The sequence below is a fragment of the Macaca thibetana genome, chromosome 6 (genome assembly GCF_024542745.1).
Source record: "Macaca thibetana thibetana isolate TM-01 chromosome 6, ASM2454274v1, whole genome shotgun sequence".
Classification (NCBI taxonomy): domain Eukaryota; kingdom Metazoa; phylum Chordata; class Mammalia; order Primates; family Cercopithecidae; genus Macaca; species Macaca thibetana.
The window spans coordinates 34,180,321-34,197,229 of NC_065583.1; the positions used below are offsets into that span (position 1 = coordinate 34,180,321).

Here is a 16,909-nt window from a genome sequence, read left to right on the forward strand (position 1 = left end):
GTTTTTTTCTATTTTACTTGAAAGAAATGTAATATCATTATTGCTGTCCATTGGCTCTTATCATCTTTTTATCCTAGTTAAAGAAAACTCCCTCAACTTGCAAGGTCATAATAAAACAATCATTATTAAGTTAATGAGTCAAATCAACTTTCTATGGCAAACATAGTTTCTACCTTTACAGAGTAGGTTCTTTTACAACAAACTTTCTGATAATCTAATTTCTTGTGATCGTCTTTTATAGTCACAGAAAGTTAAGTGGGGAGACCTTGGACCTATTAAAATAGGCTTTCAATATTACAAGAAGTTGTCTGCAGGTTTTTAGTCAGGGGACATAAAGAGAAGCTTAATTTTGTGGTGACAAAATAAAGAATAACGCTAGATTTAACTTAAATTCTGTAGAAAATGTATAAATGTCCATTGAACTTTCCTCTTTTCTAAACAAAGGCAAATTGCAAATCCAGTGCATTGTAGTTGTGAAATCGTGTGTAATAGTGGTTTCTTAAAGCTAACTCTACAGTGATTTCCAGGACTCCTGCTTGAAAAAAGAAAGTAGTGCCTGCTTTTAACTTTAATTTTAATTAAGGCTGAGTCAAAGATATGTGGGTGTTAAAAATAATTTTCCATAGTGGCATTAGCTTTAAAACCCTCATTACAATAGAGCCGTTGTTCTATTAACTAGCACCTTTTTATGCATTATATACGATCACTGCTATGGTCCAGATGTTGGTGTCGGAAATTTATATGTTGGAACCTAATTTTTTTTGAAACCTAAAATCCAGCATGACATTTTTAAGAGGTGGGCTTTCTGGGAAGTGATCAATAAGGCTCTTCCCTTATGAATGCAATTAGTGCCCTTATCAAAGAAGTTCAAGTGAGCTGCCTTGCCTATTCAGCCAGGTGAGGATCTAGAAGGCACCATCCATGAGGAATAGGCCCCTCACTAGACACGGAATCTGCTGATGCCTTAATCTCAGACCTTTCAGCCTCCCGAACTGTAGGAAATAAATTTCTGTTGTTTACACATTACCCAGTCTAAGGTATTTTGTTATAGCAGCAGGAATGGACTAAGACAATCCCCATGAAGGGTATAAACTAATTAAGTGTCAATAACACAAAATGATTCATCTCTTTTGCTAGCAATACTATGTCTGGAATTGGTGGGTTCTTGGTCTCACTGACTTCAAGAATGAAGCCACAGACCCTCGCAGTGAGTGTTACAGTTCTTAAAGATGGTGTGTCTGGAGTTTGTTCCTTCAGACGTTCAGATGTGTCTGGAACTTCTTCCTTCTGGTAGGTTCGTGGTTTTGCTGTCAGAAGTAAAGCTGCAGACCTTCGCAATGAGTGTGACAGCGCTTAAAGGCAGCGTGGACCCAAAGAGTGAGCAGCAGCAAGATTTACTGTAAAGAGTGAAAGAATAAAGCTTCCACAGTGTGGAAGGCCACTGGAGTGGGTTGCCACTGTTGGCGCAGGCAGCCTGCTTTTATTCCCTTATCTGACCCCACCCACATCCTGCTGATTGGTCCATTTTACAGAGAGTTGATTGCTCTGTTTTACAGAGAGCTGATTGGTCCATTTTGACAGAGTGCTGATTGGTGCGTTTACAATCCTTGAGCTAGACACAGAGTGCTAGACAGAAAAGTTCTCCAAGTCCCCACTAGGTTAGCTAGATACAGAGTTAGCTAGATACAGAGTACCAATCGGTGTATTTACAAACGTTGAGCTAGGCACAGAGTACTGATTGGTGTATTTACAAACCCTGAACTAGACACAGTGCTGATTGGTGTATTTATGATCCTCTAGCTAGACATAAAAGTTCTCCAAGTCCCCATCTGGCTCAGGAGCCCAGCTGGTTTCACCTAGTGGATCCTGCAGTGGGGCTGCAGGCGGAGCTGCCTGCCAGTCCCGATGGGACCAGGCACAACTGAGCAGCGGGCGGTGTCCCTGGTGGAGGCTCAGGCCAGGCAGGAGCCCACCACAGGGGGCGGAGCTCAGACATGGCGGGCTGCAGGTCCCAAGCCCTGACCAGCAGGGAGACAGCTAAGGCCCGTGGAGAATTTGTGCGGCACTGCAGGGCCGGCACTGCTGGGGACCCAGCACAACCTCCTCAGCTGCTGACCCGGGTGCTAAGCCCCTCACTGCTCTGGGCCTGTGGCACCCGCCGGCTGGCCACTCCCAGTGTGGGGCCCGCCGAGCCGTGCCCACACCTGCCAGAACTCACACTGGCCCACGAGCGCCGCATGCAGCCCGGGTTCCCGCCCACGCCTCTCTCTCCACACTTCCCCAAAAGTAGAGGGAGGAGGCTCCGGCCTTAGCCAGCCCAGAGAGGGGCTCCCACGGTGCCGTGGTGGGCTGAAGGGCTCCTCAAGCGCAGCCAGAGTGGACACCGAGGCTGAGGAGGCACTGAGAGTGAGGGCTGCTAGCACATTGTCACCTCTCAATACCCTGGGGATTTTGGAGGTCCGTGTAAATTGTTTGTGGTTACGAGGTACTGAAAACAAGACTTGGTTACTTGTTAAAATATGCATTAATTATGTATACCTTTTTGGAAGGTGTTCTGTACATGTACTCTATTAGTAAGTCCAGTCCAGAACGTCCTTATCTAATTTGGTATATGATTACAGCAGGGAGGCAAGATTAGTATTTGACTAGGGGCCACGTTGGGCAGAGTTCCTTCATTTTCCATCAACTTCCTGCTATAGGGACATCAAAATCTATTCTTTTAATTAGCCTATACTATAATGATATACACCAGCAACTCCTTTTAAATGAATCAACCCATCTTTCTGTTTCACAAGACCTGTTTCCCTTTTTTGTGTCAGCATATCCACTCAGCTATTCTACCAACTACTTTCATAGGTGAGGCAAGTAAGGCTAAGGTTTTTCAGGTTGTTAATTCCAAAGTCAAATAATTTGAAACAAATTTGGAAAATCTAACAGCTTTCTCTATTTCAGTTTTTTGCCTCTTATGTTTATGTCTCCAGTGAAAAATTAGTGCCTGGCCCTTTACCTAAGTACTCTGCTTGAGGCCAGGTGAGCATTTAATATTGGACCCTCTGAGCTCAGAAATCTAGGGTCTCATTTGGGATCAGTGTGTACAGGTGGCCGAGTCAACAAAAAGTACTCATTGGTTGACACTCCAGTTGCTTAGAGGTGCCTGTTTCTCATCCCAGGACTCCTTGGGTAAGTTGCTCAGTGCAATCTGTGTCTAGACCCTCAGGCATATGTCTCTGCCATCCCTGCTTTCCCCCCAAAAACAGGGAGCCAAAACTAATGAGGCCAATGGCCCTGGCGCATTTGCTATAGCTGAGTACAGGAAACAGGAGGGAAAAACACAGACAACACAGCCAAAGTTCCTTCCTGTAGATGGAGGGGAAGCCTGCAAAATACAAAGTGGAATTACAGCCTCACACTTAGGGGTTGGCTTGCTGTTCTGAGCCCCCATCCAGGAGTGAGTTTCACATCCTTCAGGGAGTAAACTGTTGTGCTATTCAGGAAAGGATCTGAACTCAATCACATGTGCTTCCATTCACCCAAGGGTGAAATTGACTGCACTTAGCTGAAGATTCAGCAGCTCCCGCGCATGTTCTCAGACAGGCTTTTAACAGAGAGAGTGCAGGTAGTTCCGGGATTCAGTCTTGTGGTTTAGGGCTCAGTGCAGGTGGAGTGAGGGTGGGCTGGAAAGGAGGTAGTTCCCTGGAAATAACTAACTGCCATCTTAATTCTGAGCAGATATCAAAGACTCCTTCAGAATACAACAACCTTCACATTTGAGATACAGACTCCCTATTCTCCAATTCCTAAATAACTCAACAGTCTCCAAATTTCTGATGTCAGAAATTCAGATTACCATAAACCAGGCAGGGGCATAAATAAATGGCAGCAAACTCCACGTAAAGGAAGAGGAAGCAATAGACATTATGGCTAATTGGAGAATACATATTCTGTCAACAGGCAGCCAATATTTTACTGTAGTTAATGGGCACTGATGTGTGTCTGTGAGCCTAGAATTGCCAGGTCTCTTAATTTTCAAAGAAATATAAATGTGAGTGTGAAATCTATAACATTTAAAACACTGGCTAGATAAAATATGTCTGTCCATGTACATATTTATTTAATATCAGTCTCACTGTTGCTGGCTGAATATCCTGGGAAGCAGGTTCTGAGAAGAGGAATAGGATGAAGGAAGTTTATTTGGGCGTGTTCCTGGATCAACAGTGTAGAAGGGAAGAGAAAAAGAAGGATCAGGGAGAGGGACACGTTAAGCCGTGTTGCGGTCTTAACAAAGGCTTCAGCAGGCATGAAACTGCGATAACCCTTTAGAATTGTTCTCTTTTTTGACTAGGAGGCCAGGCCTCTGTGTGCTCACATTAACCAACTATCGGGTCATATGCCCGGGGTTGGTGGTATACTTTAGATGGGGGCAATTTTCAGAAAAGGCTGACAGCTGAGGGTTGAGAGCACCCGGGGTAATAAATCCCTTAGTCTTAAAGAGGGACCGGGGGCCGCAAGTGGTGGCTCACCCCTGTAATCCCAGCACTTTGCGAGGCCAAGGCGGGTAGATCACCTGAGGTCAGGAGCTTGAGACCATCCTGGCCAACATGGTGAAACCCAGTCTCTACTAAAAATACAAAAATTAGCCAGGCGTGGTGGCAGGCATCTGTATTCCCAGCTACTTGGGAGGCTGAGGCAGGAAAATCGCTTGTAACCAGGAGATGGAGGTTGCAGTGAGCCAAGATTGTGCCATTGCACTCCAGCCTGGGCAACAGTGTGAGGCGCCGTCAAAAAAAAAAAAAAAAAAAAAGAGAGAGGGATCTGGGTAGAACACCAAGTGTCTACTACAGATCACTCTTCACACAACTCAGATTCACTTCCTGATTGTTGTTGTTTTGTTGTTTATTTATTTCTTTTGAGAGACAGGATCTCACTCTCGTGTCCAGGCTGGAGTGCAGTAGTGTGATCACAGCTCACTGCAGCCTTGACCTCCTGGGCTCAAGTAATCCTCCTATTTTAGCCTCCCAAGTAGCTGGAATTACAGGCATGTGCCACCACATTCAGCTAATTTTTAAAACTTTCTGTAGAGAAAGGGTCTTGCTATGTTGGCTAGGCTGGTCCTGAACTCCTAGGCTCAAGCAATTCTCTCCCCTTGCCCTCCCAAAGAGCTAGGATTACAAATATAATCCACCACAGCTGGCCTCAGATTTACTTCTTTGTATAGGTTCAGGGAGCAAAAACTTCTCTTGGGAGGTCTCAGGGCCTCTTTTTCCACAGGTGGTCTTAATTTTCTTTTACTGACCATTCTAGATGCTCCTCACTCTTAGCTAGTACATTCACTGGTCCAGATGGTTTGCCTGGTGTTGGGACATGGAAGGGGCAGAGCCCCTGGTCACCATGCCTTTCTCAGGCTCAAGTACCTTATGGCTGATGTACCTGTCTATACCATTAACAAGCTGGGCAAGGTAGTACCTATAAGAACCCACGTGGCTCACAAAGGTGCTATACATACTCTTCCTTTCTTCTATTTTGTAACAGCAGCCTTACCTTCTCTTGATAATCAGGGTCCTACAAGGATGCTGACTCTCCTTGCTTGTTTACAGACTCTGGGCCCATGAGCCCAAAGTACACAGGTAGCAGCTGCAACTTAGAGTTCAGTAGGATTCTTGCTATGCCCCCTGGTGGAAACATTTCTCCTTTGGTGAAAGGGCACCAAATAACCCAGAACTGCAGAAGTGGAAAGCATATATTTCCCAGTTGGGTCCCTGGGAGTGAAGGTAAAAGGGATCACTCCTGCTTCTTCCCCTTGGTTCTTACATTCATGTATTCTTCCTTTCGTGACACAGCACCATATAAAGGGCATTGATGTAAAATGTCCAGTGCACCCTGGAGGATGGTGCCCTATCCTTGCACAGACTCTTCTCTGAACTGGCACTTCAGTTGTCCCTTCAGTAGGCCATTCCTTCATACTCAGGATGGTAGCTTCTGGTTAAAATGGTATTTGATATAACTGTGGATCCTGTGGTCATGTGGCCTTTCTCGTATCTCATTTGTTATTGAATGGGCCCGTTGGTCTGATGTGATGTTTTGCGGGATCCCATGCCAGTTAATCAGACATTCCTTAAGCCTAAAATAGTGGTGTTGACTGAGGCCCTAGCAGCAGCAAAGGCAAATCCATGCCTAGAATGTGTTCATTTCTGTAAAAATGAATCCCTGTGCCTTTTAGTATGAAAGGGGCCCCATATATTCAACTTGTCTCCAAGGGGCTGCATGTATCTTTACAGGATGGTGCCAGATTAGGAAGTGGGGTTGCCATCTCTTGCTGGCATGACAGACATTTGACAGCACCAGTAGCTGAATCAGCATTGGTTGGTTCCCTGCATTGCCTCTAGCCCTGTCACTGTGCCTACTGTAATCATGTGCCCATTGTGCCACACTGGGGCTGCTGATGGCAGAGGCTGGCCGATGTCAACTAACAGGGTCACTTTATGTACCTCACGATTTAGTGCCTCTTCTGTGATGGATGCCCTCTGAGGGCATTAACAATGCAATACATGTATCTTCACTCTTCATGCCTATTCCCGTAGGTCCACCCATCTGCCTCTACCCACGACCTTCTTTTCCTTGATCTTTTAATCTTTCCCCTTCCAGGCCCCAGTCAATGCTGCCTAGGAGTCTATATATAATCTTAAGCAATATTTTTTTTCTTTTCATATAAAGTAGATGGCTAGGCACACTGTCTGAAGCCATAGGAAAATATCTCCTCATTGTTGTCTTTCGGCACCACTCCTGAATGGGGGCTGTCATGTGGCCATGGTCTATATTCAGCTTGCTGTACTCACCAAGATGGCCTACCTGTAAACCAGGCTCAGATTTTTTTCTCCTCTATCAGCTGATCATAAGGGCCACGGGTGTGTGCTAACAGAAAGGTACTGGAGCAAAAAGTAATGGATGACATGGGAGACTAGACCACCTGCTCAGGTAGCCTACTATGCCCTCAGCATTTCTCATGGCCAATCCTGGACACATCACTTCCATCTGCAATGAATTGCTGCTAGGCCCACCTGCTCTTATAACATGTTGAACCTGACAGAACCTCATGCTGGGTATTTGTGGCTGCATGGTCACTTGACCCTGGTAAAGGCTTCTATCTTTACCAGGGTCCAGAGGACCTATTTTTCAGATAGTGTGTAATTTTTCTGGTTCCAGAGTCCTAGGAGTCTAAATATGATTCTCCTATTGGCACCTCCACATGGCATCTCTTCCCACGAATACCTCCAATACCACAGGAGTCATTGAATCATAGGGCCAAAGTGGTTGGGCTATTTACACTGCAGCCAGATCCGTTACAGAACAATTTCCTACTCCAGGTGCCACTCAAAACTGACAGCCTTCTGTGTATATGGGCTGTAACACATTTTGGAATATGGAATATGTTGTCTCTAAAACCTGAAGAGACCTACTAGGCTTTGTGCTTCCTTCATTGCAGGAGGAGTTCCCTAATGCAATAATTTGTCCTTTACTCTGAAAGAAGTTGTGGCATGCCCAATCTGAGATAGCAGGCCCCTGAATCTTTGTAGATTTATCTTTATCTTCCATTCTCTAGATAGAGTTCATGTGCGTTACCAAAGCCTTCAATGAACTTGTCATTTCTTGCTCATCTAGTGAATTTTCATGATGTTATCAATAAAGTATACTACTGGGATCTTCTTTAAGATGTCCAGACAATCTAGATCTTTCAGATTATATTATGGTGGAGGAAAGGATAATTAACATAGCCTTAAGTCAAGATTGTTCATGTGTACTGCTTTTCTGTTCCAAGTTTGCAATCTGCTTTTGATCTTCTTTTTTGATGAAACAGCACTCATTTGCAATGTCAGTGGTTATGTACAATGTACTTGAAGCCATTTGCTCTAGAAAAATACACCAGCTTAGGTCTAGGCTCTTGATTGAGTCATGCTCTGGTATTTGTCAGGCTTTTGTGGCATCCAGACTAGTGAATTAAATGGTGATATGATGGAGACTAGCAGCCCTGCTTCCTTCGGGTCTTTAACTGTGCTGCTAACCTCTGTCATTCCCTTAGGATAAAACAAAGTTTTTGATTTACTCTCTTATCTTTGGTGGGGTGGGGGTTCAGTTTTGGAGCTTTCTGCTTGGTCTTCCCTACTTGATGGCTCTTACCCCAGAGACTAAGAAACCAAAGTGGAAGTTGTGCTAATATTGTCTATTCCAATTAATCAGTGGTGGTCTGTGAAAATGACCGCTAGGTGGATCAGTGAACCCAAAAGGCCAAACGTAAGCCAAACGTAGACCAAGAGTCCACTCAGTACCTGGCCTTTACATGTCTCTACTCTAACAGAGGAACTATGTTGATACTTCGGCTCTGGGTATCAGTGTCAATTGGGAACCTGTATCTGCCAGTCTCCCTTCCCACTTTACAGCGGCATTAGTAGGTGGCCATAGTGAAGCAGCATCATTATCTGGGGTGATACCTGAGACTCGTTGTCTCACGGCCACGGAAAACTAAGACATGGACACACCAAGAGTAAGGTTGAGAGTGGAAGTTTAACAGGCAAAAGAAAGAGAATAGCTTTCTCTGCTGCAGAGAGAGGGGTCGCAAATGGGTTTTCTGGGTCTATGGTGAAATGAAGGGGTTTTATAGGTGAGCCTGCGGAGGCAGTGTCTGATTTACATAGGGCACAAAAGATTGGTTGGACCAGGTGTTCCATTTGCATAAGGCATGAAAACCTGGTTAGGACTAGGTATGCCATTGCAGAGGGCACGGGAAACTGGCCTCCCCGACCCTAACCATTTTTTATGCGGATGGTTCTCTGCCTTGCTAGCGCCATGTGCTATGTTGCTTATTCCTTTACACATGGTAACAAAAGGGAAAATGGTGCCTCCATGTTGACCATGCCCGGCCCCCAGGTAGCCCTTTTCCATTGGCACAGCTCCCAGCATTCACCCGTGCAAGCTTCCAGGCTGCTTATCTATGTTTGCAACTTGATTTTCCAGACTGCTTTTGGTCGAAAAAAATAATTTCTTGGGCAACTTTTTGTTGGAAGGGAAGCCTTGATGAGGACTCTTTTACTCTACCTGCCTAAGTAATTTCTTTCTTTCTCCTGTATCAATAGGACCTCTTGTAGGAGGACTAGGCATCTAAATTATGATTCTCCTATTGGTACTTGTGTGGGAGTCAAGATTACCTTAAACTTTAGGCATGGCGTTGCAGCCTCCTTCCTGCTGATGAACTGGCTTCTCCTTCAATTAATGGATTGCAAGCCTGAAAACTAGCTCAGATCCAGAATTTGGGCAAGGGATTATTACTTTTTAGTGAAGTGATTCCCCTCAGTCTCCTGATCATTTGTCTTTATTTTGATTACTATCTATATTAGTTTCCTATTTTTGCTGTAACAAATTACCACATACTTAGAGGTTTAGGACAGTACAGAGTTATTTTCTTACTGTTCTGGAAGTCAAAAATTTAAGTTGTGTCTATGGGGCTAAATTCAAAGTGTTAGCAGGGCTGCCTACATTCCTTGGCTCATAACTGCATCTAATACCCTGGGTTGTCTAAACACAGACAGATACTGGTGTCTAGACACAGTGACTCTTGCTTTCTTTAACACAACTCCCTCTCTTTCTGAGTCTCCTGCCTCCCTCCTCCCTTTATCAGGACGCTTGTGATTACACTGGGACTGCCTGGATAATCTAGGATAATCTCCCCATGTCAAGATCTTTAACTTAATCACAAAACCCCTTTGTCATGTAAGGTGACATCTTCATAGTTCTGGGATTAAGACATGGACCTTTTGGGGGAATGGTACACATTAGACTTTCTTCTTTCCCAAACCCATGCACATATATAGCTGAAAAACCTGGGATTCCTTGCTGAAAGGTAATTCACAGCAGCAACTTTGGAGAAAAAACTATTTTCTAAAATTTCTGAAGTTCAGATAAGTTCATCAGACCATAGTATCTCTCCCCATGATGCCTAAGGCAGAGCTGTCAAGATTTTTTTCCCCCCAATATGAATGTAACTTCACTTGTGTGTCTAACATGCAGGGCCAGAGATGAAGATCAGTATACAATAGCTTATCCTTTTCTCGCAACCTCATCTTTTTTGTTTTTTTTTTTTTTGAAACAGAGTCTCACTGTGTCACCCACGATCTCGGCTCACTGCAAGCTCTGCCTCCTGGGTTCATGCCGTTCTCCTGCCTCAGCTTCCCAAGTAGCTGGGACCACAGGTGCCCACCACCATGCCTGGCTAATTTTTTGTGTTTCTAGGAGAGACTGGGTTTCACCGTGTTAGCCAGGATGGTCTTGATCTCCTGACCTTGTGATCCACCTGCCTTGGCCTCCCAACGTCCTGGGATTACAGGCGTGAGCCACCACGCCCGGCCTCTCGCAACCTTGTCTTGTAACTCTAGCCTGTGGCTTTGATATGAGTGGACATCAGAGCTGATGGAGCAGGTCAGAATCCTTTAAACTCAATGACTACTGAAGAAAAGAATGAGAAATTCTATCTAGGGAGACGTAGGATTGCATACCTTTGCTTAAGCTAGTGTAAGCTTGATTTTAGAATCAGCCAATGGGAATACTTTTCTGTGGCTGTAATTTTTTTTTTTTTTTTTGGCTTATGTGTATCCAAGGTTAGTTTGTTTACCAGTTTATTTCTGTATTCAATATGTAGACATCTAATAATAGCAGGTGAATCACCTCTTTGGTTTTCATTCTGTAACACTGGAATTACATGACTGAGATTTCCTTTGTTTAGATTGTAGGTAAAATTAATGGACCCAAATGCTTAACTGGCAGCTCTAAGATTAAATGTTTATTTATGTAATATAAGAATAGCCTATATATTTTACATAGGCTTAGTATATACATTTTCCCCTTCAAAACTCTTCTATATTTATTTTAGAACTTTTTTTTTTTTGAATTTTTCAAATCAGGACCAAGGGGGAAATGTTTTCTCATATTAAGATAGCAACACATAAATGTATTTTTAGAAATTAAAAAATATTTTTAATGGTCAAAACTATGTAAATGTCTAGGTCCTTATTTTAAATGTTTTGGAGATTAAAGGACAGAATATTCTGGACTTTCTCCCCTGCCTGCTCAGTCAATCTCCCCCTTTTCCAATTGATTCTACTCTACTCCAAGCACTGTAAAAGAGCTGGGGGTACAAAGATAAATAAGACATAGTTCCTGGTATAAACAAGTTTAGCTCAAAAAAATATATACATTAAAAATAGTAGTGGGGTAGCTGCCATTTAATTAACTTGACTTACTTTGTGCAAAGAGCTTTATGAGAATAATCTTACTTAGTCTTCAGTGTGTTCACTGTCCTTTATTCCCCTGTACACTATGTTCTCCCTGCTCTCTTAAGCAGCTTAGATCCCTTGCTTCATCCTCAATTCCTTTGAGTTTTTCTCTCCCTTCTTAGCACTCATCTAAAAGAGCCCACATTCAATTCCACACCCTACCTGCTCCTTGCCTGCACATATGCTACTGTAAGTGGCTGGAGGAACATCCACAACCAGGCTTACTGGTCTCTCTTTAAATTTATGGCCACCATTTGAAGGGAATCCTTACAGCTGCTATTACAGGAAAGGGGTCTCAATCCAGACCCTAAGAGGTCTGGAGAGGGTTCTTGGATCTCATACAAGAAGGAATTCAGGGTGAGTCCATAGAGTAATGAAAGCAAATGTATTAAGAAAGCAAAGGAACAAAAGAATGGCTACTCCATAGACAGAGCAGCCCTGAGGGCTGCTGGTTGCCTGTTTCTATGATTCTTTCGTGATGATATGCTAAACAAGGGGTGGATTATTCATGCCTTCCCTTTTTAGACCATATAGGGTAACTTCCAACGTTGCCATGGCATTTGTAAACTGTCATGGTGCTGGTGGGAGTGTAGCAGTGAGGACGACCATAGGTCACTCTCGTCGCCATCTTGGTTTTGGTGGGATTTAGCAAGCATCTTTACTGCAACCTGTTCTGTCAGGAAGGTCTTTATGACCTGTATCTTGTGCCGGCCTTCTGTCTCATCCTGTGACTTAGAATGCCTTAACCATCTGGGAATGCAGCCCAGTAGGTCTCAGGTCTCGGCCTCATTTTACACAGCTCCTTTTCAAGATGGAGTTGCTCTGGTTAACACGCCTCTGACACTGCCAGATAATCATACCATATTTTCCTAGTTCTTTTACTGTCCTGGAAAATGATTTTCATATGAACTCCTCCTCCCTCTCCCAATACCTTCTTTCCTAGATGGTCTTAGCTGATGGCAGAAAAAGTAGATGGAGTCAGAAGACAAATTCCGTGAAGTCCTTCCAGGAAATATACCCAGCTACTGGACTCTGTGAGAAGATATTCTCCTCTTCAGTGACTGTGGAAGAACCAGTCTTGTTTCTAGCTAAGGGCAAGACCTCCACTCAAACAATAAATGTCACCTGAGTTGCCTATTCTAGAATTTTCATAGAGTCATTGACCTACTTCTCTCCTGCCTCATAAAGTTTCCTCTCCTGACTGAATCAGCCTCATTGGCATAAAACTAATCAGTGCCCACGTACCAATTCTACTCTATTGAGCCTTTCTTTGGCCCATATGTTGCCTTGAAATTTTTGGACTGTATCATATTAGCAAAGTGATTCTTCGCCATCTTAATTCATCTGCTCTGAAATCCAGAATCAGGAAACTCTAAAAATGCATAGAGAAGCAAAAATAGACACTGTAAAATCTACATTCTAACTGCATGCCCTTTAGTTCCAGAAAAGTTCTTCTTCACCTATTCAGTCTTTCTCCAGATGCAATTTTTAAAAATTCTTACATTCACTCACCTAATAATTATTGAGGAATTTCTATGGACAGGGCTCTATTTCAGGCACTCAGTGAATAAACAGACACATCCCAATGGCCTCGAATAGCTTACATTCTGGTGATGGGGAGAATACCCAATAATAAAATTAATATGTCGTGGTAAAAAGTATTATGAAGATAAAGCAGGAAAGGGGGCTAGCAAGTGACAGGTGGTGTAATAAGGATATGTGTTATTATATGATAATAAGAATATAAAGTAAACTTCATGATATTTGGGACTTATTATTCACCTCTGTTGCACTAACACCTAGAAAAATAATGGCACATAGTAAGCACAAGATAAGTATTGTGTGAATATTTTGAGAATTAATGAATGAATGAATGAATGACGGTGAAGAAGAGAACCCAGTTAGGAGGTTATAATAATTCAGGTGATAGCTAATGGTGGCTAAACACAGGAAGAAACTTTGCAAATCATAAGAGGAGACCATAGTGTGGATACATTTAAAAGATAGAACCGGCTGGGTGTGGTGGTTCATGCCTGTAATCCCAGCACTTTGGGAGGCTGAGGCTAGCAGATCACCTGAGGTCAGGAGTTCGAGACCAGCATGGCCAACACGGCGAAACCCTTGTCTCTACTAAAAGTAAAAAAATTAGCCGGGCATGGTTGTGGGCACCTGTAATCCCAGCTACTCAGGAGGTTGAGGCAGGAGAATTGCTTGAACCTGGGAGGCAGAGGTTGCAGTGAGCCGAGATCACCCCATTGCACTCCAGCCTGGGCGACAAGAGCGAGACTCTGTCTCAAAAAAAAAAAAAAAAAAAAGTAGAATCAATAGCATTTGCCGAAAGATTTTATATGGAGAGTAGGGGCGTGACTGAAGGAGAGAAATCAAGGATGGTGCCAAACCTTTGGCCTGAGCAACTGGAATGGAGTACGCATTGATTTAGGTGTGGAAATCTGGGGTGTGGCAGGTGTGGTAGCCAAAGTTAAGTTTCTTTGGGACTGTAAATCAAGTCTCTATTTCTATGTCTTCACCTCCCTCTTTCACAGTTTCCTGAGATACCTAAAGCCAAGCACTGCTTTGTATCCAAGGAAAACCATTCAGAGTCATTCTACTGTGGAAAACATCCATACTGGTTCCATTCTTCTCTCTCTTGGCCAGACACAGAGGCATCCTGTGTTGATGGCTGCCTTTCTTATAGCCAAGGAAGGCTTTTTCCTTCAAATTCATCTTAGAGGCTTTATTTTGGTTCAAGAAAGTGAAAGATAATTGAAGGGGATGAAACAAGGAAAATAGTGTTTGTTGTACATTTCTGATGATGGCAACAGCTTGAATCAATTTGCTGTGTTCCTGTGTCTGGCTGGTCACAGCAGTCAGATCCAGAAGAACATACTGCAATTGCCATTCAACATGGCCTCTTGCATGCAAACCTGACCTCAAAAAAACTTAACCAAGTCTTGTTATTTGAAACACACACACACACACACACACACACACGCACACACACACACACACAATCAAGTGATCAAAAATAAGGTATAAATGTAGTTAGTAAAGAGTGTTCTGGATTATAATGATGGTAACAGAGGAGATAACTCAGATGTAAGAAAGGCAAAGAAACTTGTAAAATTTAAAAAAAAGCAGGAGTGGTTTTGTTTGTTTGTTTGTTTGTTTGTTTTAAGGATTGTAAATGTCCCCTACATATTTTTGCTTTTCTTGAGAAAAATGTGCATGATCCTTTCCAGTAAGTTTGGGACAGTAAAATCTATGGGAAAGATGCAGAGAGAGAGCTCTGCTGGTTTCCATAGTATGTAGTTAATTCTCCTTTTACTCTGTTCTAAATATAATCCTGCTCATTTGCATGCCAATCCCCAGAATGCTTTGTAATTTCACAACTCTTGGCTAGTGGTCTCAGCACTTATGCTTTAAGAACAAAACAAAATGTTTAGGGCGTGCCTTTGGCCCAGTCTTTTTTTTTCCCCCTTGTGTTTTGCAAGAGTATAGGGAGGTGTTCTTTGCTTGGCATTCATCCTCCTTTCCAGAGTATCACAGAAATAAAGTGGAGACTGCTGTGGACTTTTCTTGTGAAGACTGCATTCAGTCCAATTAACCATAAATAACCAGGAGCTTGGATTAACTCACTTGAGAGAGAATGTTTAAGGGGGGTTTTGTGTGTCCTTGGATTATGTGACCAGTCTGGTTCGTTTCGGGTTTATGGAAAGCCCAAGCTGGAGTATTCTGTGTCCTCTTTCTGTGGATGCCTTGTGTAGTTTCTTTATTGCAAGCACGCCTTCACTTTAATGACAAGATGTCTAGAATTGTCATCAGTCGGCTGCCTTATGGAAACGTGAATTCAAGATCCTCAACACAGCTTTAGTCATGCTTAGTGACATACAGGATTTCTATTTAATAGGACATTAAGATTGACAATTGGGGAGTGGTGGAAACTTGTCTTAAAAGGGTTTTATAATTTTTTTTTTTTTGCATAGCAAGTCTTGTTTTTGTTCCTTAAATTTTATGTTTGGAATTATTTTTCTTGGAGTTAAGGAGCTCCCTCACCCCCAGCCACCACTCAGACCCCACCCACAGTGGCCTCTCCAAATATGTCTCCCTTTGACCGTTTGATTTTAGCAGGTAGCTAAAGGACAATATATTCCATCGCCGAAGGGCCATGGTTTTGCTTGTAATAACATATAAAAAACCTTAGCTAAAGGACAATATATTCCATCGCCGAAGGGCCATGGTTTTGCTTGTAATAACATATAAAAAACCTTAGCTAAAGGACAACATATTCCATCGCCGAAGGGCCATGGTTTTGCTTGTAACATATAAAAAACCTTCGTCTATCAGCCCTGTCTAAAGTAAACTCTGGATTGTGAGTAGTGCACGTGGTTCATTACTGACGGGGAGCAATAGAGTTCTACTCCAAATCCATGGCTGCACACAAGGAACGTGTCTGGGCTTCTGCCTTCCCACTCCACAGGTGTTTTCTACTTTTTACTCACAGAGCAGCATTCATGTTCTTTCTTTGATTCTGAGACTCAGGCAGTGGAGTTTCTTTAACAAGATGCTACTTGGATATTTTTTAAATATAGGGAATGGTTGAGTCCACTGCTACCGTGCCTCTTGCAGCCTCTGAGAGCGAGTCACGGCTTTCCATTTTCTAATGTGTGTGTGTGTTCCGGGCCTGGGGAACCCAGCAGGCCCGCCAGGTTGCAGAGTCGGACCAGTCCCCGGCGTCTGAAGGGGCTGCGCCGCTGTTTACCACCCGGCGAGCAGCAGAGGCGGCGCCCAGCCCTCCTCTCGAACAAAGGCGCGGTCGCCGCATTCGACCCGCGCGATGGCGGAGGAGAGCGAGTGCCGGGAGGGAAGCCAGGAACTGTCTCCATTCTGAAACCAGGGCAGGGAAGGTGGGAGATCCGACAAGGGGCTGGCTGGGGGCGGCGGTGCCCGGGGCTCGGCTCCGCGGCCGGGAGGGCGTAGCTGATGCTCCCACCCCCGGGCCTCAGCCTCCGCTCCTGAAAAGCCCCTCGCGCCCCCTGGTGGCTGTGGAGCAGCCTGGCTCCGCCGCACTCGCAAATCAGGGGAAAAAAAAAGGAAGAAAAAGAAAAAGTGGGTGAGGCAGATGCAAAGAGGAAAATCAATAGGGATAAGAGAGAAGAGGGAGGAGTCGCAGATCAGCCATTCTTGTCTTACGGGGTCCCAGCTGGCACAGCAAAAAAAAAAAAAAAAAAAAACAAAACCCGGGCGTGAACGCGGGTGGAGGAGGGTGTGCGTGGGGGGGGGGGCGGGGGTGAAAGGGGGACCGGGGAGATTTACTATTGTCTCTGGCAGCCGCCGCGGGAGCCCGGGAGGGGGGCGGAGGCGGGCGGAGGCGGCGGCGCGGCCAGCGCACCATTCACTCCACCTGATCTCGGGGCGCTGTGCGCTGAGGATAGGCGCGGGCGAGCCGGAGCAGAAGGAGGGAGGGAGCCAGCCGCTGCAGCCACTGCCGCCACCATGTCCTACCAAGGCAAGAAGAACATCCCGCGGATCACGGTGAGTCCGGGCGGCCGCCGCTCCCTCCCTCCTCGCTCGCTCCCCTTGCCGGCTGCTCT

General features: G+C 44.4%; 1 protein-coding gene across 2 annotated transcripts in view; it reads left to right on the forward strand.

The window, feature by feature from the left end:
* The window catches only part of DPYSL3 (dihydropyrimidinase like 3), a 116,085-nt gene that overhangs the window by 34,754 nt on the left and 64,422 nt on the right, over positions 1-16,909 (forward strand). Inside the window, exon 1 of one of the 2 annotated variants that reach the window (XM_050794005.1) lies at positions 15,592-16,850. The exons of the other annotated variant lie outside the window; for it this stretch is intronic. Within the exon in view, the coding sequence (XP_050649962.1) occupies positions 16,812-16,850 (39 nt within the window). The 5' untranslated portion in view covers positions 15,592-16,811. Of the gene's footprint in view, positions 1-15,591; positions 16,851-16,909 lie in introns of those variants that run through there. 2 annotated transcript variants of the gene reach the window in all.